The sequence below is a fragment of the Phocoena sinus genome, chromosome 20 (assembly GCF_008692025.1).
Source record: "Phocoena sinus isolate mPhoSin1 chromosome 20, mPhoSin1.pri, whole genome shotgun sequence".
Classification (NCBI taxonomy): domain Eukaryota; kingdom Metazoa; phylum Chordata; class Mammalia; order Artiodactyla; family Phocoenidae; genus Phocoena; species Phocoena sinus.
The window spans coordinates 58,315,656-58,343,617 of NC_045782.1; the positions used below are offsets into that span (position 1 = coordinate 58,315,656).

Here is a 27,962-nt window from a genome sequence, read left to right on the forward strand (position 1 = left end):
ATCTCAACTAATAGCAGTTTAAACAAGATCATTTGTTTTTTTTTTCCCACGTGAACAGAATACAGAAGGGAGTAAGCAGGGCTTATGGGGCAGCTCCACCACCATCAGGAACAAGGTCTCTCTGCTACACCATCTGAGCCCATGGCTTCCATGCACAGTCTCCTCTGCCCCAGAATGGCTGCTGAAACTCCAGCCCTCGTATTTGTGTTGCCTGCCACCCGAAGGGCAGAAAGGGCACCTCCTTTAAGCAGCTTTTCAGGAAGTCCACGTAACCCTTCACTCGTATCTCATTTATCACATGACCACGCTTAGGTGCTAGAGAAATGTTTTCTTTCACTGTAGATCTCAGTGTGTCCAGCTAAAATGGGGATTTTGTGACCAAGGAGAGAGGAAGTGGGTGTTGGGGTAGGTAACCAGCATTCTCTGGTTTTTGTAGTGGTGGGATTATGGTCTGCAGGCCTCTGCAGATAGCACTTGGGGATTGAGGGTCTGATCTGGAAGTGAGCCGTGTATGGAGCCCTGTTTCTGGGGTAAAAACATCCTGCTTTAGAACAGCAGCCTTGCAAATGATTTTTTGAACAACCCATTGATAAGCGGAGAACTGTCTATGCTCCAAGCCTGAGAGAAAATGAATGATTTACATCTCTGTCTTGTTCATCTCCTGCTCTAGCTGTTGGTCCTTCCGGGCCTGTGTATGCTCTGGGAGAAGGAAGCAAAGCTCAGTGAGAGCTGCCTCCAGTTTAAAGGAAACCCACAAACTGTAACTATCAAGACCAGAGCATCACGGAGCATGACGGGAGCATCATCAGGGTCGTGACCCCGGGCCTGTCCGGGGTGATGTGAGGCCCCTCCCTTGTGTCACTCTGGCCTCCCTGCACCTGGGACAGGAGTGGGTCTCCAGGGTCCCTTTAAACTGCTTGGACTTGAACATTCAGTGTTTTACTTGCAGACCCAGAGCTAAGAAAAATTGCCCAATACCTTTGCTCAGCCATTTCGCTGGGTGAGATTTTAGGCTACAAGACATTCATCACTGCTCTGAATCTAAGTTTCAGATGGGAAGAAAAATATACCTATCTTTTTATAATTCACAGTTTCCTGAGAGCCCAGTCAGGAAATCTGGCCAGGCCCTAGCCAACCATTGCTGGCTAATTCTCCGTGAATGTTAGTTTTAGAAAATAAGTAGAAATCCACCTAGTGTGTGGACTTCATTTAGCACATAGAAGTGGCCGTGTGGGTGCCGGTCCCACACCTGCACCCCCGTAGTGATGATAGAAAGAACATTGTACAGTCGACCATCAGACTTGGACTCTAGCTCAGCACCAGGCAGCTGAACGTCTGGATCAAGTCCTTCCCCAGATGCGCAGTGAGTGACATGCAGTGATGGAGAGCCTTGTAGCACTGAGATTTATTACCTTGTTTATGTATTCAGTTCATTGCCCAGATGTCTTCTGAGCATCTGCTGTGCATGGGCCCTGGGGGCCCACGAGTGAATAAGGCACGGTGAGTGGCCGGTTCCGGTCTCTCCATGACTTATGCCCGGCCCGGGCCGGGAGCTGTGTGCACCTGTCCCCAGCCACCAAAGCCCATTCCCAAGAAGATGGGAACCACTGGGTGGAGTCTGCACTTCAGTGAGAGAGATTTGCTTTGAGCCACATCGTCACACAATTAATTAATTAGTTACAACTGTGGTAAGTGCCATATGCTTATATTCCAGAGAGAGCCATCTGGGGGAAAAAGAGCAGAGTGGCTGGACGTCTAGGCAGGAGAGAGGGGCCTGGGGGTCGTGAAGAATCTCGAGGGGCCATGGGAAGCTAGCAGAGGGCTTTAAACGGTAGGACCACGGCCAGCTTCTTGACAAGAGCAGGAATTCTAGCTTCCCCGCGGCTGGGTGTTGGGTAAGACAGGGACACAGGCCTCAACAGCTCACAATATTAAACAAATTTTTTAAATTAAGTTCCTCATTTATAATTCTGATTAACACAGAACATTTATAAACTATAGCCTCTGGAAAAGTGACACAAAATGCATTACAGCGTGTCATTCTCAGCCTCTTCCTGATGAAATACACGAGGAGCCCAAGATCAAAGGACACAGATGTTCTGGAGCCGTTTCATCTCCGGGCCTGATGGGGACAGGATGAGGGACTGGGTTTGTAACACGGACTGTCTGGTCCCTTTCATGTCTTTCAAGCTGCCTGGGTTTGGGCTGTGTTTCTTCATGTTTGTAATCTGGTTCTTGGGTGTTTTCCCCTCCTGGCTCACTGGCTGGGTTTGAGGCCCATCTTTGTTCTTCAGAGGGGCCCTGGTCCATCTGCCCCCAGAAACCTCATGTCATTATGTGACTTATACCAGTGTCACTGATATCAAAGTAGGGGAGGATTACAGGGCCTCGGAGATCAAAACAGAGCACATTTAGTGATAAACCAGGGGAAGTAGGCCAAGCCTTGTCCCCAATGGGCCTGTTCCATCCGTTTGGGTGAGTTATGCATGAACTGGCCTGGAGCCGCCAGCACAGGCCGTCTCCCTCCGATTACCAAAACTGGCTCCAAATAGGGAAGAAATCTCTAGGCGGCTTCCTGACCGTGGCCACAGATGGGCACGTCCTTAACCCTCATTTTTTAAAAACCATATGGAAATTGGGTCGGCACTCCACAGTCCGTAATGAAGAACGTTAAGGACTTCTGGAAATAAAGCACCTTTATGACCCTCTAGTAGAGCAGGAAGCTCTTACATGGCAATGAGAGAGAAACTCTCACTGTTTTGAATCGTTATTGAGATTTTATCAGGCTAGGAGGCAGCAGGCTAATTTCTCAAGGCCGTTCTGGTGCCAGAAACATACTGTGTCATGAACATGTAGCTGGTCCAACGTGGTTCCCTGGGGTCAGAAGAAATGTTGCGTTCATTTTAAAGTCAGGGTACGACATTGAAGGAGTCTCTTGTCCTAGAGATGCTGAGATCGCCTCCTTTCAACTTATTTCAGGTATTTCACTTATAAAACAAAAGATTAACTATATTTGGACCGACTGTGACTTTAAAAAAAAAATCATGATTAAGGGGGAGGAAAAAAACCCTTCGATTAATTCCAGGTACAATTTTGAGAAAGTTCTGGGCATTCAACAATTCGATGGCTCTCAAAGATAAGTCGCAGACGTCACGTCACGAGGGATTGCAGTATCTGAGACTTGACTCGTGAATTTTGATAGAGGAAACTCTGACTCAAGCGATTCCACATTCTGGGAAATGCTCGCATTCTGTCATGCGTGTCTGCCTTCCCCAGGGACGTGGGCTGGGCTGGGGACAGAGCCTCTGCTGAACAGCTGGAGTCATAGCTAGAGAGCCCGGGCCCCACTGCTGCAGGTGTAAACTCTTCCCCCCTCTTCCCTGCTCCCCTTCCTTCCATCCATCTGCCATCTTACTTCCCTCTTATTTCTAGAACCTTCAGATTCTCCCTAGGAAATGGGTGAGGAAGGGGAACCCACATGAGTGAAGCGGATCGCGTTGGGCACAATTAGCCCTGAACACCACGTACCTTCCCTTGCGAGCTGAGGAAGGAAGGCTTTATGGGCTTACAGAGTCTCCCAGTGCTGGCCGTTTTCTAGGCCGTGTATTCTGAGCCAGTTGGAGGACCGAGCGTGGGGAGAATAACTTAGCAAAGTGGCAGAAGTCGTGGTTTCTCACCGAGGTGGCTGCAGCTGAGTGGCTCTCACGAACGGCTGGATTATGGAAGTCAGAACGGGTGGTAAAAGGAAACAAATGGGCCTCTCTCCGTCACCGACTCTTTCTACCGTCTAGGTAAACTAGTCCCAACTGGATTGCTACTCTGGCAGGTGTCATCCCTCCCAGGGCCGGAGGTCTGAGGAAGCCACCCGTGTAGGCAGAAGCGGTACAGCTTTTAACAGTGCAAGCAGCAGCTGGCTCTGTCTAAGCAGGACTGTTGCATTTTTTCCCCCCTTTTTTCCCTGGAAGGAAGTGACAGTTGAATGCCCTGGCATTTTCACATGGCCTATTTTCCCTGTGGGAAATTCTTACAAATATCCATTAAGTCTGGTTTGTATATGCAACCCAAGGGCGTACCCCTCAGACAAATATCATTGTCTTCATCCACGAGATGGAAGCCTTCTGGAGATGGTGGCTCTGTGCCAGCTCCTCCAGGCCACAGGTTTGGGCAGAGCTCAGCCGTGTTGAAACCCATCCTTCTCCTCCCCCGCTCGGCGTCTCAAGGCAAAACCTCACTAAGCAGATGTCTCAAGAAGTGTATCAGAGTCCCTGTTAAACCTCTGAAAGGGAAGGAAGGAAAGAAGGAAAGCGGACTGAAGCTGCCTGTATGAAGTCCAGAAGACGAGGGCTTCTTGTAACCCTTCGTTTGCTTGCCTAACCCCATTCTGAGGTTATAAAGTAAGGGAGGGGCTAGATTGAGATGCGGGTAGTTGTTAGAGACAGCCCAGAACATCGAAGGAAACAGGCATTTTGGGGTAATTAAAAAAAAAAATTCAAGTCAGCCAGACTGTCACGGGTCCCCTTCAGTGGCCACAGCGGTGGCTGAGAACACAAACCCGTAAACATGTGTCTTCCAGGGCAGCTCCTGCTGCTTCCAGAGCCTCCGAGGAGAGGCGTGTCACCCTGTCACGTGACCGGCAGCCGGAGAAAGACGCGGAAGCAACCTGCTCTTCTTCTCCCCAGCTCGGAGGAACCTTGATGAAATGGCTAAAAGCCACAGAACCGCCCAGCCGCTCCACGGATGGCCTCTCCTCGCTGCTGCCTGCCTTCCTGAGCCCATGAAAAACCCAGCTAGCTCCCTTTCAAGAGCGTCTCCAGAAGCCTGCACCTTCAGAGAGGGAAGGGCACTGCGTCTGGTGGTGAAATAAGCGTCCTAATTCCAGGCGGGAAGACAACAAAGAAGAGGCAGCGCCCAAACAGGAACATTCCGCCTTCCTGGAAGTGACCAGCGGATGGACTCGTGTTCCCGTCCGAGTGGCCGGGGCTCTGTCCCACCGCTGCCCCTGTAGCTGCAAGAGAGGCCGGCAAGGGTATTCTGTTACCCCACCAGGGTGTCATTCCAGCAAAACCCAGAGACCTGTTCGTAAGGGGAAGAAGGAAGAATGGACTTCGGTCGGGAACCTAGAGCGTCGGCGGCCGGGAGGGAATCCAGGTCCCCAGCCGTGGGAGCTGAGTGCTTCTGCAGGCCGTGAGCGTGCTGTCAGCAGCCCGCTGGCACAGCGACACGCTCGTGTCCAGGCACCCGGCTGTCAGCCGTCCACAGGAAGTGCGCCCGCGTTTACTGCACCTCGAGAGCCACGGCTTCGGCCCAGCTGCTCTCCTGATTATTCTGTGCCTGTTTGTACGGGGAACTAGACCTATCTGGCAGCTAACAAAATAGCCTTGAGGCTTGGAATCCATTTGATCCCGGAGCATCTGGAAGGAGCTCGGCTGTGTAGTTCCTTGATGAAGGTGTCCCCTGGCAGTGGAGGGGGTTAAGTCTATCTGGTCACCAGCACGGCCCTTTCAGTGACTACGTTCTAGCTCACGCATCTGCTGCTAACAAATGCTAACCCTTAGTTAACCTAACGCATCCCTGTCTGCAGAGGAACTGAAAGCTCTGTAGGGAAAACTCAGGTTGATCCTGCTGTCCAAGTAAGGTGGCCCCTCTTTCCCAAAATTCTGGGTGGACTGAGCTGTCCAGGCTATGAAACTGTGGGCCTGCAGGCTTCAGAAACGTGCCAGCGCCGACCCAGGAGACGTCTGAGTTTTCGAGGTCCACGAGCTGATGTTTTCTCTTTTTAACATCTTTACTGGAGTATAATTGCTTTACGTTGTTGTATTAGTTTCTGCTGTATAACAAAGTGAATCAGCTATACATATACATATATCCCCATATCCCCTTCCTCTTGTGTCTCCCTCCCACCCTCCCTATCCCACCCCTCTAGGTGGTCACAAAGCACCGAGCTGATCTCCCTGTGCTATGCGGCTGCTTCCCACTAGCTGTCTGTTTTACATTTGGTAGCGTATATATGTCCATGCTACTCTCTCAACTTCGTCGAGCTGGCGTTTTCTTGATAATGGTTTCACAGTTCAGGTGTGTCTTTAAATATTTCTGTTAGAAACTCATCAGAATCGTGACCTTATCCATCGAGGCATTTAAAAATGTGATCGTTTCTTCTCCAGGGACCTACAAACCCTATTCTCCTCCTGTGTGCTTAAAGACGTACTTTGCTCTAAATTTACTCTCGTAAAACTTGGTCCGATCAACTAAATTATACCACCTGTCTTGACCACCTAGAAGTCAGCTGGGAGGTTCATTTGTTCCACTTTGGAAATAGAAATCTTTTCATATCTGCATTAGAACCAGATTTCTTTACAAAGACTGTGGTTCTTGGGGTGAGAGTTAAGTGAAAACATTAAAAATCTATATCGATGCACTAGGAAGCACCTGTCGGGAGGACAGATACTTGTAGCTGATCTGGTGTTTGTGTTGATGTGTTTCCTTAGAAACGGTCACAGAAACCTCAGAGAATGGCAAGTAAGGGGACAAACGAATATCCCCTCTAGCTGCGTATAGGTTCCAGATATGATCAGGAAGATTGCATTCAAAGCAGCGTTTCGTTGTGTCAGAAAAACTTCGATCCTCACGTGTGTTCACTGCGTTAAAACTTGGCGGGGATTTAAAACTAAATTCAGAGTCCATATTAAGAACAAGTTCTCTAAAAAGAGACTTAATAACAATCGTCACAATACATTGGCAGCCGGGATGAATACTGGGTTGTTCATAGTTACCTGCGTGCAAACAATGCCCATCTCCATCTGTAATCTGAGAAACAAGATTAGTAATAACAGAGGAAAGCTGATTACAAACAGGTATGTTTACAACCAAAATTTTAGCCCAGCAGAGCAGATCCGGTGGCCCAGAGGATGGCTCACTTCTTTTAATCGGTGCTTAAGGGCAAAATAACAGTATAACTAAATAATTTTAAAGTGAGTTGTAACGAGACTTGACTTAACGGTCTTTCCTTAGGACCGTGGTTCTCATTTTAATGTGCGAAGCCGACATCCCTAGAAAATAAAATGCCAGAGGAACATTTGTCAGGTGATGAGCTCCATAAACTGGAAGGCATGACCTTTCCCAGGAAACCGTTGGTTTGCGAAGAGCTTTAATGCTGAGGCCGAGACCGAGACCGGGAGCTCTGTTGCATTTTCAGCCGTCTCTTCCCTTTTCCCGAAGGACAGACGGTAAAACAGTTTTTTTCCCCATCTTGTCCTGGTGCCACATCTCGTTTCTTCGGTAAAAGAAATTGAAATGCTCCCTCTTCCCACCAAAGAAACCTGCGTCCTCACTCTCAGTGGTATAAACTCACGAGTGAAATCAGCTATAAGTTCTAGAATTTTCCTAAATGGGTAACAGTGCAACTGGTATTTATTTAATTTTCCATCCTTAAACATATGACCTTCGCTGGATCTTTTTGCCTAAACTTGAGGTTGGCTTTCTGAGAGACAGAAATATATCAAAAGGTGCTATGTCTGTTTAGAGACCCTGGAAGGTTCATTTGCAAAAGCACCTTCCTTTAAAGGTGTGTCACCTGTGAAAGAGTTGGTTGGAGGCTGCAGTGGGGATTAAGTGTCACCGTTGTCATGACCTTCAGCAAACACATATTGAGCTCCCAGGAGGTGTAAGATACGGTCTCTGATCTCTAAGAGTTTTCCGTCCGTGGGGAGGGATACAGGATTCATTCCTTCATTTGACAGATGCTGGCGAAGCGTCTGCTTTATGCCGGGCCCTGTTTGGGTATTAGTGGTTCAGTCATGAAGAAGGCAGCAGCGAGGTCTTCTCTAATCGTGGAATTTACATTTTAAAGACAAAGAATGAAGAGTTTAGAAACAAGTGAAAACTAAATAAGGAAAATAATTTCTGATCAAGTGGTGAGAAGAAATAAGCTACTAAAACGCGGAGTCTCTGGGGGACTCCTGGAGATGGGAGGGGGGCTGAGCCTGAGGAAGGGGCGTCCATGTGGAGCCCTAGTGCCCGATCTGGGCAGAGGGACGGCAAGTGCAAAGGCCCTGAGATGGGGACAGAGCAGCAAAGGTCCTTCGAGAGCCTGCAGGAAAGGGTGGGCGGGCTGGGTGTCAGTGGGGGGTGGGCGCATCTGGAGGTGCAGCTGGCGCCTGCGAACCCAGGGCTTCTCCCCGAGGCGGGAGGCAGGCTTGAGGGCAAGCAGCGGCCCGGGGAGGGGTGGGGCCGGTAGGGCGCTGCCGCACCACTAGGCCGGGAGCCGCTGGGACGTTCTGAGCCGAGGAATGTGTGCCAGGCAGTGGATCACGACAAGTAATATGGTGGGAGTGGGGGATGGTGGATGGGGAGGGAGCCCTCAGAGAGCAGATGAGTGCCGCCCGGCATCGGGTGGCAGCCTCGGGGGCGTGTGCAGGGCCAGTTGAGGCGCAGCCCGAGACACGGGCCAGCTCCGGTGGCTCCCCGCAGAGCCCGAAAGCCCCTCCCTGGGTCTCTGCAGTCAAGGGCTTTTGAGGAGGAACGGGAAGGAGATCGGTGGGTTGAACGCGGTGTCCCAGGGCGGGGGTGATCTCGGGCTGTTGGCCACCTATGGCTGTTTAAATCTAAACGGATGGAAGGTAAAGGAAAAGTGAAAATTCGCAGGTCCTCCGCGTCTCAAGTGCTCAGCACGCAGCTATCAGTCAGTGCAGGGGACACCGCAGCGGCTCCGCTGGGCAGCGCCGGGCCGGGCCATTGATTTGTCTGATGAGCAAGCCCTCCGTCTTCCTACACATCGTGGGAAAGTCTCCCGGGGGTGCACCTCACAAACTACCTTCTCTGTAGAAATTTCTGTTTGTACTTCCGGATACCAAGTAGATTCTTTGTGAAGTGACGTCGGTTTGGCTGTCAAATGCTGCGGGCTTGATCAAGAATTAGAAAAATTGCGTTCCGGAACGAACAGAATGTTCAGATTGCATGTACCGTAGAGGCTGAATACGATTTCAGCCTGATTTAACTTCTCTGGAGTCGCCGGTTGTGAAGGCGAGGGCCACACACAGGTTCTGAAACGTGGGTTCGTGGGCGCTGCAAGGGTAGCAGGATTCCTCTCTGCTCTCGGGGTGACAATCCTTAAAAGTCATCAGACTTCCCATCCCTGATGGCATGCTGTTCCCCTCTAGTGGAATCCGAGGGTATCTGTCTTTCTACTCCAGCTTGGACATATTTGCAATAGCAGAGGAGATGTGAATCCAGAGATATCTGGGAATAATAGGAACCCGATAATCTGGGAATCTAGACATATTAAAGATGGAAGATGCCATTGTCATGTATTTCTGCTTTGTGATAGGCGGCTGCTTTACATTTTATCTTTTTTCCTGTTCTCATGGGAAAACAGCCTTCTGCCCTGGGTCCATCTGAGTTACTTGGGGGAAGGAAAAGTTTGGGCATGTGTACAGTATATCAGGTTTATCCTGATACCGGAAGGGGGCTTCTTGCCCAGTTTGTTTCTCTGTCTGCTGCTGGTTCAGCATCCAGCCCAGAGTCAGACCCATTACCTGAGCCAAAGGCCTGCGTTGGAATCCTGAATTTTACCACTTTTACTAGCCATGGTTCTCGCTGAAACCTTTCCCAATCCTCAGTTTCTTCATCTCTGACTGTCCTCCTTTGACCCTTCCCGGCTGTTTCACAAGATAAAGGAGGTCTTAAGCTGGGTTCTGTGTGTTTATCTGAGCTCTTCCCCCACCACCACCACCACACACACACACACACACACACACACACACTGTTTCTGGCAGTATCCTGTTAGAAAGGATGGGTAAACAGGTACCCTGGAAATACGTTTCTGAGCCCTGCTTGTACAGGTAGAGCAAGGGGGTGGGGCTGTCGGTGGCTGCCTTTAAATTGGTTACAGGGGACCACGGGCTGCCATCTGGTTTGGTTATATTTCCCCTTTTCTTTTAAATGTTGACTTTTTCTAAAGTCAAGCCAGTGAACAGGGGGAAAAAATCATTTTTAGAATACTAGCAATCACAGTATTTCTGTATTCTCAAATACAGAGACCATCACTTAGAGACATTTGCACAGATGTCTTTACATAGCACCCCTCTCCCTTCTGCTTGCTCCGTCTCCACCTCGTAGCCTCCCTGGAAGGGGGTGGGCAGCTGGGGCAGTGGAAAGAGGAAGCACCGAAGATTAGACGTTGGGATAAACAACAAGGTCCTACTGTGCAGCACTATATCCTGTGATAAACCATAATAGAAAAGAATATTTTTTTAAAATGTATATATATGTATAACTGAAGCACTTTGCTGTATAGCAGAAATTAACACAACATGGTAAATCAACTATATTTCTATTAAAAAAATCATCCAGGGCTTCCCTGGTGGCGCAGTGGTTGAGAGTCCGCCTGCCGATGCAGGGGACACGGGTTCGTGCCCCGGTCCGGGAGGATCCCACATGCCGCGGAGCGGCTGGGCCCGTGAGCCACACCTACTGAGCCTGCGCGTCTGGAGCCTGTGCTCCGCAGCAAGAAAGGCCGCGATAGTGAGAGGCCTGCGCACCGTGATGAAGAGTGGCCCCCCGCTTGCCACGACTAAAGAAAGCCCTCGCACAGAAACGAAGACCCAACCCAGCAAAAATAAATTAATTAATAAAGTATTTATAAAGTATCCTATAAAAAAAAAAAAAAAAAAAATCATCCAGTGTCTTAACCAAAAAAAAAAAAAAAAAAAAAAGACTAAATGTTCGTCAGGGCAAACCATGCTGAATTTCTGCTTTAATTGTAACACTTAAAACGGTTTGCTGTGAGTAGAAATATTAGCATGTTCTCAGTGATGTTTTTGCTAGGTATGTTTCACTTAAATAACAACAAAAAAGGTATTCAAATACCTTTCAAATACCCAGTCAAATAGGTATTCAAATGCATATTCAAATTCAAATGCCTATTCAAATTCAAACTTCATATGTGCCAGGGGTTTAAGATGTGGGATTGAAGAACTGAACAAGTGCTATTTTTGTCATTACCCTTCCGGCTGAGCTCTGGGAGGAGTTGCTTGGGATGCATTTAAAGTCACAGGGGGTGGAAAGTGCATTAGTGTTGCCTCCTGTTGTTTAAAACAAAATAGAAAGGAGGGAGTACATCTGCTTGATGCGGGCGCGCGCTCCAGAACCAGCAGCACGCAGCAGCCAAAGGCAGAGATGCTTGCACAGCAATGAGGGGGACTGCGCGGTGCACTGCTGCAGGGCCACACAGTGGCGCCTGTGACACTGCTTCTCGCGGGCGAAGGCCGAGGTGGAAGAGCCACACGGTCACATCTGTACAGCTGAACCCAGTGCATCCGTGTAAAGCTAAGCGCCGAGACTTTGTAGCAGAGGCTAGAAATAGAGATTTTTTTCTTTCTTTTTTAATTTGTAAGGGGTTCTCCTGCTTTATGGCTTTAGACCAGCCATGCTTAACTGACAAATGGCTGGAGATTTACCATCCCCCAAATGACTGAACCTTCACTGTTTCTCAATTCCCAGTTTAAGAAAAGGAGCAAAAACATATCAATAGAAAGAACAGTAAATCCTTGAGACGAGCTGCAATTGGAGGTAAGAAAATGTCAACCAACATTTTGTGGCGGCTCAGCCATCAGTGAGCAGATGGGGAAATCCTAATTCAAGGACAAATGCCTGCACGTAACAGAAATCAAGTAAAAGCCGAGAGTTACATATCACTCTGTTTTTCACCAAGATGTAACTGGTTACTTGCAAGCTTATCCAGGAGGCTCAGCAGCCGGCCAGCCCAGCCAGAATGTCTTGATCAAAAACAGACCCCTGGGGCTTCCCTGGTGGCGCAGTGGTTAAGAATCCGCCTGCCAATGCAGGGGACACGGATTTGAGCCCTGGTCTGGGAAGATCCCACATGCCGCGGAGCAGCTAAGCCCGTGCACCACAACTACTGAGCCTGTGCACCTAGAGCCCGTGCCTTGCAATAGGAGAAGCCACCGCGATGAGAAGCCTGTTGCCACTGCAATGAGAAGCCCGCACACCGCAACGAAGAGTAGCCCCCGCTCTCCACAGCTACAGAAAGGCCGCGCGCAGCAACAAAGACCCAACACAGTCAAAGATAGGTAGATAGATAGATAGATAGATAGATAGATAAACTTATTTTTTAAAAAGATTAAAAAAAAAAAAACCAGACCCCTGGCTTATAATGGATGCGTAGCTTTTCATTTTACTATTTCATGTTCATCCCTTTGGCCCAAGATTTCCACTTCTGGCTTTTTTCCTGAGGAGCTGATAAGACGCTTGCACCGTGTGTGCTCACAGACACCTGTTGGTAGTGTTGTTTGTAATAGTGAAATTGGAAGTAACCTCAGTGTCCAGGAACTGGGGACTGATTAAATCAAATATGGTTTGGCCACATGATAAAATATCACAGTATAATGAGACACTGCTTATATTTAATGACATGGAAAGATGTTGGAGATGAACTGTTTAAGAAAAGTAAAAGAATCACAGACCAGCCTGTTCAGTATGATTCCTAAGAAAACACACACCTCCACACTCTCATATCTTTTTGAATGAAGCATACCCAAAATATAAGATTTTCCTTTCTACTTTGTATTTTCTAGTCTTATTATGACAAATACGATCTCACCTACATAACTGAGCCTGTGAGTAAACAACTGGGCATTAATAATGGGTGATTAATGTGTACCACAAGGTTATAATCAAAAAGATCACTGGGCATCAGGAAGTATATATCTCACGTAGCTCGGAGAGGATTGCCACTTTGGAAATATTTACTGGGACTAATAAACAATCTGGGGAAGGAATCAGGCATCTAGAGAAAGGAAGGATCCTGCCCACTCTGGACTGTGCAGTCAAGAAAGAGACAGGAACACAGCCTCTGCCTAGCCTGTTTTGTTTAATCAGTTGAACAAATACTAGCTGCTTGGGAATTCCAACATGATAGGGAGGCATGAAAGTCAGCCTTCCTGCAAATAATGTTATACTTTTTCGAGTCCGTGAAAAAAATCAGTGCAGCATCCCTGGCATATTATCCAGCCACCAAATCTTAGGTTTCAGATCTGTCCCATCCCATCTCAGAGTGTCAGCCAGGGTTCCTCACGCGAACAACAGCCCAATTCTGTCTTTACTCAGTGAGACAAAGATGATGGAATCTTGGAGAGGCTTGAATAAATACGTCTCCATTTACCTCTGATTTGTTCTCAGAGAGTCATATAAACTTGGCCATGAATTTTTTTTGGGGGGAGACAAATAACTGTTGAGGGCTGGCGAGGGTTCACACAATTAAGATGCTTCTTGGGTTCCTGTTTTGTTTTCCCTTCAGACTGGGGCATTGGAGCTAACGAAATCTCTAAGTAGCACAGATATTGTTTGGTGCTTTCAAAAATGCTATAAAAGTTTATCTAATAGAGAAGCAGATGGGTGGTTGCCAGCGGTTGTGGATGAGGGGAGGGTATGGCTCTAGAGGGGCGGGTAGTACAGGGGGCTTCTTTGTGGGGCTAGAGTTCTTCTGTATCATGACCATGAATGTGATCAGTTTCATAGGAACTACACACACACACACACACACACACACACACAATGAGTGCGTGTAAAAACCAGTGAAATCCATATAATAGCATTGTACCTACGGCCATTCCCGGATTTTGACTGTGTTACTACGGTTTTGTAAGAAACCATCCGTGGAGGGAAGCTGAGTGAAGGGTTCCATGGGAACTCTGCAGTTTTATAGCTTGTGAGTCTAAAAATAATTCGAAACAAAAGCTTAAAACGGAAAAAAGTAACGTTCTTTTAAATGTGAGAGTTTCCTGAGAAGATTGTCATCTGCAAGATTTATCATAAATCTAGTTAATTAACTCACCTGATTGAACGGACAAAGAAACATAATATTTGAATGATTTTTTTTCCCCTCAGAGGAGTCAGGTTGACTTCAGGAAAAGGAAAAATGATGATATATCCTTGACACAGAAACTTTCATGAACTCCTGGGTATAAGGTATAGATAAAGAGGTAAAGGAACAGATGTGGAAGATTGGGTTATTTCCCCTACTGTTTGCTCTGTCACCTGTGAGAGGATGATGGCGCCACCCATCGCCACATGGCCGGCAGCTCCCCACAGAGGACAGGATCTCCCCCAGGGTCAGGCTTGCCCTGTGCTCGGACCGGTGGCAGCCAGGGGCTGAGAAGCATGCCTCTTGCAGGAACAGATTTCGTTGTTCAGTTCCTGCCTCTTGATTTTCTGCCCCTGATACTGGGGTGTCCCCAGGAGTGGTGGCCTCTTAATCCCTTAGTCCCAGAATGAGCACTGCTACCCTGCAGCACCTGACATAGAACATGAGTGAGAAGTAAAGGTTTGTTGTGGAAAGCCAATGAGATTTGCGGTTTTTTCCATCACAGCTTTGCTGCTAAGCTAATGTGGTACCTAAAAGGTAGATTGGTTTATTTGACGTCACCAACTTGAAACTATCTTCAGTTGACCTTAAACCTACAAGATTTCAGTTGGAAGTTCTCTGTTGTTCTTCGTCAAATAATATAAAATGGCAAAAGACTGAGCTCTCCGTGGGTCTTTGCAGATTCTTTTATTATTCAGTTCACTGCCCCTTCCTGGGGAGGATTTTACACCCTTGGCCCGTTGACTTTGGCTTGGCCGTGTGTCTTGCTTTGGCCAGTGAAGTGTGAGCGGAAATGATGGCACCATTTTCAAGTGGGAGATTTAAGAGCCATCGAGTGGTTCTGCCATTTCTCTTTTTCCTTTGCCATGAGACTGGCAATATCCCAGGGAGGGGCTGCTCTCTTGGGTCCCAGGGTGAAGAGTGAGAAATAAATGTTTATTGTGGTGAGCCACCGAAAGTTAGGAACTTGTTAACACAGTATAACACAGCCTCTCCCACGTGAAACAGGACCTGAGCCAGACCTGGAGCCTTCACTGTTATGGACACACCACCTGGCACACAGTAGGTGTACAATAGATAATTTTTGACGTATAATGAAGAAATCGATAGCTAACTAGGAAATAGCTTTTTTAAAAAAAAAAAAAAGTCTATTCAGCTCTTCTACACATTTTAAAAAATATATTTATTTATTTGGCTGCGCCGGGTCTTAGTTTGCAGCCTGCGGGATCTAGTTCCGTGACCAAGGATCGAACCCGGGCCCCTGCATTGGGAGTGTGGAGTCTTATCCACTGGACCACCAGGGAAGTCCCGGAAATACCTTTTTTTTTTTTTTTTTTTTTTTTTGCTGAATAATAGGCTTTGTGGTTTCAATACTTGCATATTTCAAGCATCTTATTTTAATATCAGAATTTCATACTAAATCATCAAAGATTCTTTTGGAATGTGAAAGCTGTAATTGATAAGATGTTTATATATGTCAAGTTTTCCTGAGATGTTAACATATAAAATTTACTACAAAGTAAGGAAATGCTGGTTATATTATAGCTTTTAATTAAGATTTCAGTTTTATTGATGGCTGGTGGGACCAGATATCTGCACCGCGGTCTCATGTAGACACCTTCTCAGCAGATTGCTGGGGAAGCTACAGACAAAGCCGTTTACCACCAGATATAACAGCTGTGCCCCGAATTCCTTCACCATGTGTAGGCTGTCCCTCTAAATGGTCTCATGAACGGGGTAAAATAGAACCAAATAAATTCAGTTGGGATTCCTGGTAATTTGGATTACGTAGATAACGTACGAATTCATTTTTTTTTTTACTTAAATCGTTTCGATAGTGTTTAGAGCCTCCTCTCACTGTTACCTCTGAAACTAGTCAGAGGTCTATTTTACTTATATATCTATCTAGAGAAAAGCTGTTTTATTGTTCTCTATCCGAGGGTTATTCCTTATTCTGTTTTTTATGTAAATGTCACTATATTTTATGTTTCCCTCTGTAGCTTGCTGTTTTCATTAGACAATATATCTTGGGGATCTGTCCATCTAGTTACAGAAAGATCTAGCTCATTTGATTTAACTGCCACAGAGTATTCCAAAATTTAAGTAAATTATGGTTTATTTGGCCTTGCTGGTAGCTATTTATATAGAATTTTTTTAAAAGACTCTGTCACTTCTCATTTAATGATTACAACATCTTACATAGCAGGGCAAAGAACCCGTAAGGATCTTTCTGCTAGCAAAGCTGGGTTTGACAAGGTAGTCCAATTGTAAAGGTAAATGTTACTCATCAGAATAAAATGGGGTTACAATAAGATCAAAAATTAACTGTCTCCAGAAATGGAAGATCCTTAGTTCTGTTTCAGAGCAGGCCACATTCAACAAGACCGGTATTATCAAAGGCAAAGCACACTTGAGCAGGCTGATTCCTGAGCCTGAGAAGGGCTGTCAGAGCCTTGTTTGCTCAACACGCGATGTCCAATGTAATGATTAGAATCGTATCCAAGTTACATGAAGTCACCCTCGTCAGATGATCTGGTTTTGGCCATACTCTGATGTTAACAAAAAGTTTTAAATAGGAATTTTTAAAATCATAGACGTAAACAAAACAAAACAAAACTTGTTCCCAAGAAATTTAAGGTCACAGAAATAATGCCAGATTCACCCTCGGAGCGGTGTTTTTGGTGTTGCTTGCGTAGTCAGCACGGGGGTGATGTTTAGACCCAAGCTTGGCTTACAAGTGTGCTTCATGGGAACACATCAGATGGTGAAACAGGGACCTTTCCTGGTACGTGGAGGGAGCAGCTTGAAGGAGCCACACTGCTCAGGGCGGCTGAGGAAATCGCACCCCGGGCTTCAGTGAAAGGCAGTCTTTTCCAGAAACTCCTAAAGCCTGAACCCCAGCCCTCAGGGACAGTGGTTTCCGTCCTCCCTCTATGGGAAAGGTGTAGGGCATTTCAGAGACACTCACGTTCAGGTGGAAAATTCAAGCCTGGATGACCTCTAGCCAGAAGCCTGCCGTTTTTTTCACTCTTCCGATGAAAAGGGCATTTGAAGGGATGTCTATTCAAATATAAACATCCTCGTCAAAGAGCATCATTGAGCGCCCGCCTCCTGGGGTATGAGGGTTTGAACTCCTCTAGAGCTTTCACATTGCATGTTGCTGGATGCGTCTCCATCATGGAAGTCTGCAATTTAAACCACATCTAGAAGACGCCTTCTAGATGCTTACACACAATACAAGAAGACGTCTAGGAAATGCAAGGCCCATGAGCATCAAAATATTGTGCACTGCAGACCCATGGGTTTATTACTCTGAACGTGTTACAAAATGATGGTGATGATGCTGAAGGACTTTGAAAAGTCCTGGTAGAAATGCTGAGATATGTTTCCAATTAAGTTGCTGTATTATAAAATTAAGGTAGGAAAAGCAGGCTAGCAGATGTTTCCAGTAGGACTTGAAATGTTCACCTGTTATTTTTTTCCTAAGCAGTCTAGATTTAGATTTGTGGGTTAGAGTTCATTTGTGCCTATGAAAATTGGTTTAGTCAAAAACTTGCTTTTCTCCCCCAAACGTGTAGACGACAGAGACGCCTGAGCTGAGTGTTTCCCGCTTTCGTTATAGCATAATGTCAGGCTTGTGACATATGACAGCAGGTTTCATACCCCTCTTAATGAGAGGTTGCCAGTGCCTAGAGAAGTAAAAAGTAAGATCTGCACCTATTGCATTAGGTGAGAAAATGTTACCAACTTGGCAGTAGTGCAGATTTGGTATGTAGACCAGCCATGTCACTGTGGCACCGGGTGCAGCCGGGCTTACCCTCACTTATATGCGGGATACCTGTCGTGAATCCTCAGGTGAACAGGGATGGAAGTGTGCTTTGTTAAAGATTCGGAGGTCCCCTTCACACATGTGTAGGGAGGTTCACCGTGTATGAGACAAAATGCCTTTAGGCGATGCTAAGGCAGGTTTCTGCATCCAGGTGGCTTTGCGGTCCCAGAGGAACCTAATATCATGTTTGTTTCTTTTCCCTCCTTGCTTCAGTTTCCAGGAAGCCCAGAGATAACGTGAAAACTTACTTGCCAGCCTTGGTTCTGGTCCAGCTGCAAATTCAGCAGTGTGCTTTAGGAAATCTCTTTAAAGCCCTCAGCGTCTGTCCTCTGGCGGGGGCTGGGGGGTTGGTGATAAATGATGAGAAGATGGAGGAGGAGGAAGGTAGAGGAATAACTGTCTGCATGAGTGGCAGGTAAAAGAAATAAAACACTCTGGAAGGCCAGAGGAAAGAATGAAAGCATGCCTGGTCCCGGCATCTGGAGCGGCTTCCTGGCAGGACGAAGCAGCCTTCGCTGTTGCTTTTTAAGGTGTTTTCGGCAGATGGGGTGTTGGCAGAAGATGGTTAGACCAGGAGTAGGGAACACCCAAAACAAGGTGAGAGGGGCCAGGGTGCTACCTGGGGCTTCCCCAGTGGAAGGGTTGGACATCGAGGTTTATAGATGTCAGAAAGACCCCTCGGGTCCCGTCCATCAAACGCTGCTTCTCACTACCCGAGGGCGAGTGACACTCGGGCACCTAAGGCTCAGCTCCTCTGCGCGCACCTCCCTGGCCACACGGAGCCTCTTGGGGACGCCACGGCAGGCACCGTTTGTGTGATTCACTCAGCAGCTGTGGAGAAGCCCATCTTGGAGCCCGCAGGGCACAGCTCCTGCCTTGGGGTCCTATCTTTCCATCCGGGTTACCAGCATCACCTGGAAGCCATGGCTGACACACCTTTCACTGTCCCAGGCCCCGTGGCTGGTCCTACACTTCGGGGGATCCCTCAGTTGGCCTGTGCCTTGAAATGCTTTTGTTTTGAAAAACTGATCAGAACGTTTTAGACACAGCACGTGCTTCCTACGCTTAGAGAAAAGCGATCTGGTTCTACTCTTCAGATCAGTCTTGAGACTCGTCCTCCCAGGGCCCCTTCCCATGAGATCCAGCAAGTTACATATTTGATGAACCAGCGACAGATGCGCTTTTGACTTAATGTGTCCTGTTTGACTTAATGGTACTTACCCAGCAAATATTACTGTATTCCCTATTCAGTAAACAGAGTATTTAATTCGTAAGTTGTACAATAAAAGTACATGCCTGGGAATTCTGCACGTAAGACCTGGTGAAACTCTCAAGCCTGCCATTTAGTTCACATCTCTGCAGCAGTGTCCGTGTCCCGGTTTTGCTGACATACCACGGTCGCTCGTGTAAGATGTTATCAGTGGGGGAAGCAGGGTGAGGAGTGCATGGACGGTCTGTACTTTTCTTGCAGATTCTTGTGAGTCTTCGATTATTGCAAAATAAAAAATGAAAAGTTGGTTGTTTTCTTTTTAAAAGCAAGACAGGATCAAAGAGATCATCTATTCCAGTTGTTTTCAAATTTTTCTTTTAGCAGCAGCCTCCCTCTCCCACCCTCATCCCACGGGACGTCCCGACACCTCTGTCGGGCTCCCCAAAATCCCACGGGGAAGGTCCCGATCCAGCCGGCACCCTCGGGGTCCAGATGAGGAAGTTGGGGCCCAAAGAAGTTACTGGCTATTGATGGAAAATCAGAGATCCGGGAAGTTTGATTTTTAGAGCAGTTGCTCTCTGCAAATCTCCACTAAGTCACAGCCCTTCAGCTGACACTGGTTTCTCTTGTCAGACGAGGTGAGATCAGACCAGGAAGAGCATCCGTGCTCCTGAGTTCATTTCTGCGCCGCAGGAGGTGGTCGCGGCCCCTCGCCGTGATGCCCAGGCAGGTTGGATGGGCAGGTTGTCTCACAGGCACTGCCCTGGAGGGCGAGTCCAGGGCGGAGGGGAAGGACTCAGGGCCACAGACAGAGTTCTGTGCCTTCTTGCCAACGTGGCCTCCCCTGCAGCCGCCTGTGGGCACTGGAGCCCGTTAGCTTTTTCCTCCCTCCCCTTGCGAGCCCAGGTCCCTGAAGTATTGCTGGGAAACCTTTGACACCTTGGAGTTTATGACGATGACGTTATTGTTGGAAGTAATCTTCTCTTGCCTTCATCCAGGGATTTTTCAGGTTGCAAAGCCCCTTCTCACATGTTCCCTCACCCTCACCCCCCAGCTAGGACATTGGCAGACTAGGTTTATTTCTGCTTTGTAAATAAATGGCATGACTTTTCCAAGGCTGCTGAGTTTGTATCAAGGTGGAGTCAGAACACAGGTCTCCAGAATCCCGGTAAAGGCTCCTATTATAGGAGAGATGATGGTTTTCATAAAGCTCCCGCACACAGGGCTGGTCCGCAAGCAGGTGGTGTGTTTGTGTTGTTATTGCCATTGTTACCGCAGGCACCGTCCTTGGCACAGTTTTAGGGTGTAAAGCCTCCAAGAACCTGGTCCTTCTCCAGCCACATCCAGGAGGGGCAGCTGTCTTCCTGTACCTCCAAAGGTGAGAGCCTGAAGATGCCGCATGGGCTTGGATGAGTAAACCTCAGGTCCTCCTGAAAAGTGAAGCAGGTTCCCCGTGTGCCACGTCAACAGAGATCGATGTGGCAGCCAACTGGCAGGACAGCTGCCCCGGGACCGCCTCGTGCGTCCAGGCTCCGGGGGCTGTGTGGGAGCTGCCATGCTGGATTTACTTCACGCCGCTGGTTGATGCTGTCCTCCTGCAGGGAGAGCAGGCTGTCCTTCCCCCTGGCCTCCTTTTTGCCCTCCGCGTGGTAGGACACAACCTTTACTATCTGCATTGGGAACTTTTAATTGGTACTGACACCAGCCTGTGCCCTTGACATTTTGCCCAGCATCCTGGGATATTGGGGAAATTGGTGGAAGGCTAAGCCCGCACTTCAGACCACGTTCACAGCTGCCATGGGCCGGAAAAGTTACCTCCCAAGGAAGGTGTGGATTTTTCTCACCCCGAGAGACATTTCCAGAGTAAACCAGTGACCTGTGTCAGTCATTTACACACGTAGGCACCTGGCACCCATTAAGCACTTACTAAATATTTGTGGAGGAACCTTCTAAAGCAGTGGTTCTCCGTCTTGTGCACCTGCCAACGTTAGGCTCACCTGCAGGGCGTGTTGAGGCCTCCTCCACCGAGTTTGATTCAGTTGGTCTGGGGAAGGGCTAAATGAGTTCATTTCTAACAGGTTTCAGGTGATGCTGGTGCCGTGTAGGGACGATACTTTGGAAGCCACGGTCCTAGAGCAGAGATTGGCAGACTTTTTCTGTAAGGGCCACTTAGCATTTTAGCCTTTGTGGGCCATGCAGGTTCTGTCACTCAATTCTGCCATTGTAGCCACAGGAAATACGTAAATGAATGAGCACGGCTGTGTCCCGTAAAACTTTATTTACAAGAAACAGGTGGTGTTCTCATTTCAAAAAAAATTTGTGTTGCAAATACTAAAAAAATTTGTGTTGCAAATACTAAAAAAATTTTAAGGGTGTTAGGAGCCAGAGCCTCATTCTGGGTGGATTTCTGAAAGCTCTCGGATGGGAACCAGTGTTAAAGCCTCAGCTACGGGTCAGATCCCATCTCTGATGTTCACTGGCCGCAAGACTTCGAAGAACGCTACCATCTCTGCAGAATGAGGATGATGATGATAATAATAAATGCAGTGGCAGATCGGAGGGATGCTAACATTTATCCAGTTTACGTGAGCGTTTGACTTACTATTCTTCATACTATTTTAATCTACGTGATTAAAATATTCCAGAATTTTTAAATTTCTGTCTTTAAAAAGTAGTCAAAATAATTCATTGGTCGGTATGTGTCTTAGATTTTAGGTTCCAGTGTCACCCAAAAGGTCAGTTATCTTATGAAGTCACGATCACCTTTGGAATTCCCTCACATCACCAGCACCCAGGCTCCTAGAAGGTCAGAAGCCAAGCATATCTTTCTTTGAGTATCTTTGCATTGGAGAAGCCCCAGAGTAAAGGACACATCAAGGACACCCCAGGCTTCCCTTGTCTGTAGTGGAGCTCGTGGTTTCTCCTCCCCATAACCCTGCTCCCCTGGCATCTTCCTTCATTCAGACAGTGGTACCTGCTCGGGCCACAGAGAATGGTTTGGGAGGAGGAATTGAATGAGGAAGGGTTCTGATGTGGCATGTTGAGGATGAAATTGTTTTACCGCTCAAATAGGATGTGTTGATCCTTTAGCTCAGTGCTCTACTTTACGTATGAATAAACAGAGGTGCAGGAAGCAGAGGGGCTACTGCTTTACGCGGGTTTTCCCTTCTCAGCCCTTCACTAAGATTGACTTGTTTTGTCTTTATATCAACCACATAAGACAAGTCCTGTTAATTTCCCGGTGTGTAGATGGGGCAGAAAGGATGAGTAATTTGCCCACGGTCATGCCTCTGGGAAGGAAGGGAAGGGGATTTGAGCACAGGCAGTGTGACCGCAGAGTCCGTGCTCTGTCATTACTACTGTGTGCTGGATGTGATTTTGGCTTCCTTGTCTATAATCTATCTGTAGGTTGAGGAACAAAACACTCCTTGGAAAAAGGCTGCCTAGTTGTCCCTTCAGCAATCTGCGTGGTGCTGGAGGAGGTGAATTGCCACGGGGGCTAGGGGAGGGGCTTCCAGGCGTTGGCAGCGTTCATCTGGTTACACTGACGTTTCCCTCTGCAAATGCGTGTGCTGCTTTGGAAATGGTGCAGAAGCAGGAAGACGTCCCTGTGGGTTTGGGTGCATATCTGGTCTTAGAGTATGTTCCTGGAAGCCTCGCCCTAAAGGAAGTGGCCCCAAGTCTGCTGAATGGCTCCAGGGTCACTCAGCTCAGCTTCACAGATACACCCTGATTTTGTGCCTGCTACAGCCCACGCTGGGCCCCGGGGATGCGGCAAGACCGCGGTGTCTGAACCGCTCTGCTCACCCTCGGGTACCTTGATGGCTCTGGGTCCAGAAGTGGTAGCTTTGGGAGAAACCCCGCTGTGTGCGGATTACACCCCGGAAAGAGAGGGAACGTGGGCATCCAGTGCCCAGCCCGGAACGGGCAGCCTCTTAAGACACGATGCGGCAGAGGTGCCCCTGCCCACCGTGTGACCTCAGACCACGGTGCACACACAGTCTGGCGCCTGGAGCCTTGCTGTGGAGACGGGAAGGGCGGGCCTGAGGCGGGCCTCATCCCCAGGTGTGGTCTCCCCGTGACTGATGCTCAGTGTGCTGCTTCTCCCCTCAGGACCCCAGGAGCAAGCACAAATTCAAGATCCACACCTATGGAAGCCCCACCTTCTGCGATCACTGTGGGTCGCTGCTGTACGGGCTCATCCATCAGGGGATGAAGTGTGACAGTAAGTAAGTTTTCTTTTCTTAGTAGATGCTGAGGCCCTGCAGCATGCGTCCGGGCTTGACAGGGCCCTTCAAGACTTAGTGACTCTTCAGCTCGTCAGTAGAATTCGTTCAGATATGGACTCTCCCGAAAAAGGAGAGGATCTCTCCGCTGTCGAAGTTGTGGTTTATTAAACTACTAAACTGCCTAATTTTGAGCCCTCACCCCAAAAGCACCCGATTTAATGAGGTCGCTGCTACCCCAGTCCTCCGTGGTGGAGATCTGCGATCGCTGTTGCACGCAGGCCTGTCAGACCCACAGCGAATGCCGTGTGTCCCCACCTCCAGACTCCACATTTGGTTTGGCTTCAAGATGAGCTGAGCATTCGTACTCATTATCTTCCTGGGTCTCTGATTAGTGGGTGGACTGTGGAAAAATCCAGTAGGCTCTCCTTAGCGCTGAAACCACAGCAAAAATAAAAACGGGGCGGGCATCTTACTTTTGAAGCTCACTTGGCCTGTGTGTTTCTGGACAGATCAGATTCCTACCAGGCCAGTTAGAGGTGAAACCCCGGAAGACCTCCGTCCTCTCCCCTTCCCCTTTCTGCTCTGTGTGTATCACCACCAAACACCAGGAGGAAAGAAAAACATCTTTTTCTTTCTGTGGAAACTCTTTGCTTTGATTATTGTCATGTAATGAGATTCCCCAGGCTATTTATTTGTTTCAATAAAATTTTATTCTTAGGACATGAAAAGGTACTTACTGAGCCTGTTTTTTTCTAGTAGAAGGGGAAGGGTTATGGGAATATAAGATGTGTCATTCGTTAATGATGGCTTTTAGGGCCCAGAGCCTCATCTGTGTGTCCCGACACGGAGCAAAGACATACGTATGTCGTCTTCCCTCAGTATCCGAGGGGGCTCGGTTCCAGGACCCTCCACGGACGCTCAGCGCCCACAGTCAGCGGATATGGGGGTATGGATTGGGTGGCGGGGGCAGCTGTGGAATTGTTGGAAAGAAATCGTGTCTGAGTGGACCTATGCATTTCAGACCCGTGTCACTCAAGGGCCAACTGCACATAACCATCAAGCTCTGTGAACTTTATGGAGCGGACCCTCAGATAGCTTCTCAGAACGCGGGGCTGCTTCACCTTCCCGAGCTGTAGAATCTAAGAGCTTCACGGAAGCTTCGCGATCAGCAAGGCCGGTGGCTTCCTGCATTTAGGGAAACACTAGGATGCCAAAGACACTGTTTTCAGAGGCTCTGCAAGTGAGGCTTCTAAGTGCACTTGTAAATACACTTTTAATTATTTTAAAACTTGGAACAAAAGTGAATCCTCAGCTGTGTTAGGCACTCAACCTCGGCGAGTTGAAGGTGACCTTGCAGACGGGGCCCTCCCGTTTCTTCTGCTACACCCGCTGCAGAGTCAGCCGAGGTCGTGAAGTGTGCCCTTAAAGAAGGGCAGCAGCTGCCCGTCCTCTTCTGGGTGAACCAGGATTTGGGGATGCTGTCCAACTTTAACACAAGACGGGAATAAATGCATCGCTGAGGCGGAACTGAGTCTTCGCCTAGCACCCCTAACGGCTGGGTGAAAAGTTTTGTTCGCATCAGAGGCCTTTCTCGGTTATCCAGGAATGTCTTTATCGTAAATAAGTGGTATAGATTTGAATTTATCAACTAAGTGTATGCTAATGAAATGACACTCATCTGGTTTGTAGGTTAGGATCCTGCTTAATAACATTTTAGTTGTAAAATGGGTTCTGTCAGTAAAAGTTTTGAAAACCAGTGTGTTTTGTTTTAAGCTCTTTGCCTTGGAGTCCTAGGGTTTCTGGGGCGGCTGCCTGTGCTCCTTCCTGGGGGTCACAGGAAAATAAGCAGATGGGTGCCAGGACCCAGAGCACCCCCCCAGCCAGAGCCACTTCTGCAGAGAAGAACCCTCTTCCTCTGCCCTTACACACAGTAGGTTATGATGCTGTAGACACTTCTGCTCGGTGCAAAGAAAGTCAGCAACCACTTGTGCAGGCCTCTTAGTTTGCGGAGTAGGAAAGGGAGTTGGAAAGCCAGTGAGCTTCCCAGGATGTACGATACAAGCCGCGGACGGTAGCGCCGAGACAAAGGTACAGCCCAGGGCCCTTTCACCTCCCACGCCCCCCCTGAGGTCCACGTCCTTTCCAGAGGTCTGGCATTTATTCCCTTAAGTTGCACGCTCTGCCCAAGTACTTGAACACGTGATTTGGTCAATGCGGGTCATAGCACAGCTTTTCAAGAGGCTTTGTATTGGCCGGATCAGGGTACGTGATTTTGAACGCTTCCCTTTGGGAGTGAATCCACATTAATTGTGCTTCCCTCGTTGTATCCCTTTTCCTGCTCTCGGTGTTTAATAATCGTAGCCGAGATCCGTTGTCCATGATGCTTCTTGCTATTTAGTTCACCACGTTAAAATTAACCACTGAAGGTGAAAGGGGCATGAAGGCTCAGAAGAGCCTTGTAGCATCCCCTGCAGGATTCACAAGCGTCCCAGGGCCGCCCCTCCTTCTGGAAACCTGAAGGTACAGGTCCAGTAGAGCTGAAACACCTACACAGTCTTCTGTTTGTGCTCAGTGCACCGGACTCTCTTCAGGGTTCCTTTAGTCCATTACAATAAGACTGATCTTTTTTTAATCCTCCCCCGCCCCTTCTCGCCCACGTAATGTCGGCTGGTGAGAAATGGCTTATGCCAGGCGTGTATTTGTTTTACTCAGAATAATATTTAAATATCTGAAGACAGGTTTAACATATCAAGCACAGGTTCTTTTAAAAACAGCAACAAACAAAAGCAATGCACTTAAGCCTCCTTGGAAATACGGTTTACTGAGGAAAGGAACATTTTCTGAATTTCCTTTACTCAACCTGCAAATTCTCAGAAAGGCATAAGAAATTCTTCGGCAGAAAGAATCGTCTGTTTAAAATGTGCATGTCATTTGCCTCTGTGTACATAAAATAGTAATTAGTCTGTGCTCTACATGCATTTACCTATGTGGATTTTGTATGCTGTTATGTATTGGAAGCATTCACAGAAGACGGGGGTGTCTTGCTTCAGTTAAGACTGGACAAGTATGGATCGAGTATTTTAAGGACGCTGTCACTGTCATGCAGCCTGTGCTGTAAGGGACATCTGCTAACCGTTCTTTATGTCACCAAAAGCATTATAGCAGAGTATCGAGTTAGAGGGTGGCTCATTTTCACTTCTGTTCATGCAGCCAAAACACCGAGGGAGGGATGTTTCCAGGCCACACGCCCAGCCTCACCCTTTGCTTTCTTGACTCACAGCCTGTGATATGAACGTGCACAAGCAGTGCGTGATAAACGTCCCCAGCCTCTGCGGGATGGACCACACGGAGAAGAGGGGCCGGATCTACCTGAAGGCCGAGGTCACCGAGGAAAAGCTCCACGTCACAGGTAAGGCAGTCTCGGACGGGTGTGAGGTGTGTGGTGCTCCGTGTACTTCGGATCAAGGGCAGGCCAAGACCCGGGCTGCTCGGACGCAGAGCCACGGGGTCTCATGAACATGCCTCCCGGATCCCCACATGCTCAGCGTCAGTCGGTCGCCACGGCCGTGCGGATGAAGTGTTCTGTCCCCCTGGTGATGGGCACACCAGAAGCCACTAAGCAAGACGCCACGGGTGAAGGTGGAACCCGGGCGAGGGCGGGCGATGGCTGATCCAGGTGTTTAAGGGCGTCGGGCTGTGATGACCTGATGGGCCCGCCGTGATGGTAACAGCAGCTGCCTCGAGTATTTACGCCTCCTCTGAGTTGGGTGCGGTGCTGAGAAATCCACACAGATTAATTTATCTGCTTCTCACAACTGCTAGATCATTAGCCTCATTTTCCAGAAGAGGAAACCGAGGCACAGAGAAATGGGAACCCTGCAGTGTCTCATAGTAACAGACCCCGTGCTTCTAACCATCACACCACCTGCACCTCACAGACAAGACGGCTGAGGCACCAGAATTCCATGTCCCCAGGCCAGGCGCCCCTCCTCCGGGCCGTGTCAGGGTGCGCACTGTCACAGCACAGCTTTTCCTTTGGTTTCCCGCCAAATGCACACTCAGCCGAGGGTCCTCCAGGTGACGCCCTCTGTGCTGAGTACGGTTTAAAGTCTCAGGTGGCAGCCTCGTTTCCTTGCTCTGGAGGCCTCTCGGGTACCACCCGTACCGTACGCTGCCCTCTCCTGGACCAGGACATTTATTCTCATCAGATCAGCAAACGTACTGTGTTCCCATTTGTATTTAAAAGTGGAAAAACTGACTTAATTTTCTTGTAAATGACAGAAGATGTTATAGGAAAAAAAGACTTGAAGGGTCTGTTTAAGGAAAAAGCGGGGGTGGCGTGGGGGGAGGAGTCCCAGAGAAAGCTCACTTTGGGGAACATCCTCACTATTTTTTTCCTTGGAAAACAATCCAGTTTTCTACCCAGTGCTGTCCTGTCAGGTAAGAATTCAGGGAACATCAAACAGGGTTTTGAGGTGTTGCGAGGAGAGGGTCCACACACTTTGTGGCTGGGTAACCTGATGAAACGAACCACACACGGCTAATGGTCAGAATGGGACTGTGCATAAAATCCCCGTCACAGACACAGGACCCCTGGTGCCTTTGTGTTTCAGAGAAGTTCCTTGATTTTCTCAAAACCATCCTGCCTGTCCCCTTGAGCTTGGGGCTGCGGTTCTCGCCTGCGTTCCCTTTGATTGGACGGATGCTGCACCGTCACAGCCCCAGGCTTATTTCTCTCTCTTTTTTACTACGGCTCCCTCATGATCAAAGTCCCGTCCTGGGGGCAGGGAGCATGCAGTTTCAGAGAAAATTACC

General features: G+C 48.2%; 1 protein-coding gene across 1 annotated transcript in view; it reads left to right on the forward strand.

The window, feature by feature from the left end:
* The window catches only part of PRKCA (protein kinase C alpha), a 368,920-nt gene that overhangs the window by 240,938 nt on the left and 100,020 nt on the right, over window positions 1–27,962 (forward strand). The window contains exons 4-5 of the mRNA XM_032616229.1: window positions 23,032–23,143; window positions 26,428–26,556. Coding sequence (XP_032472120.1) covers window positions 23,032–23,143; window positions 26,428–26,556 — 241 coding nt within the window. The remainder of the gene's footprint in view (window positions 1–23,031; window positions 23,144–26,427; window positions 26,557–27,962) is intronic.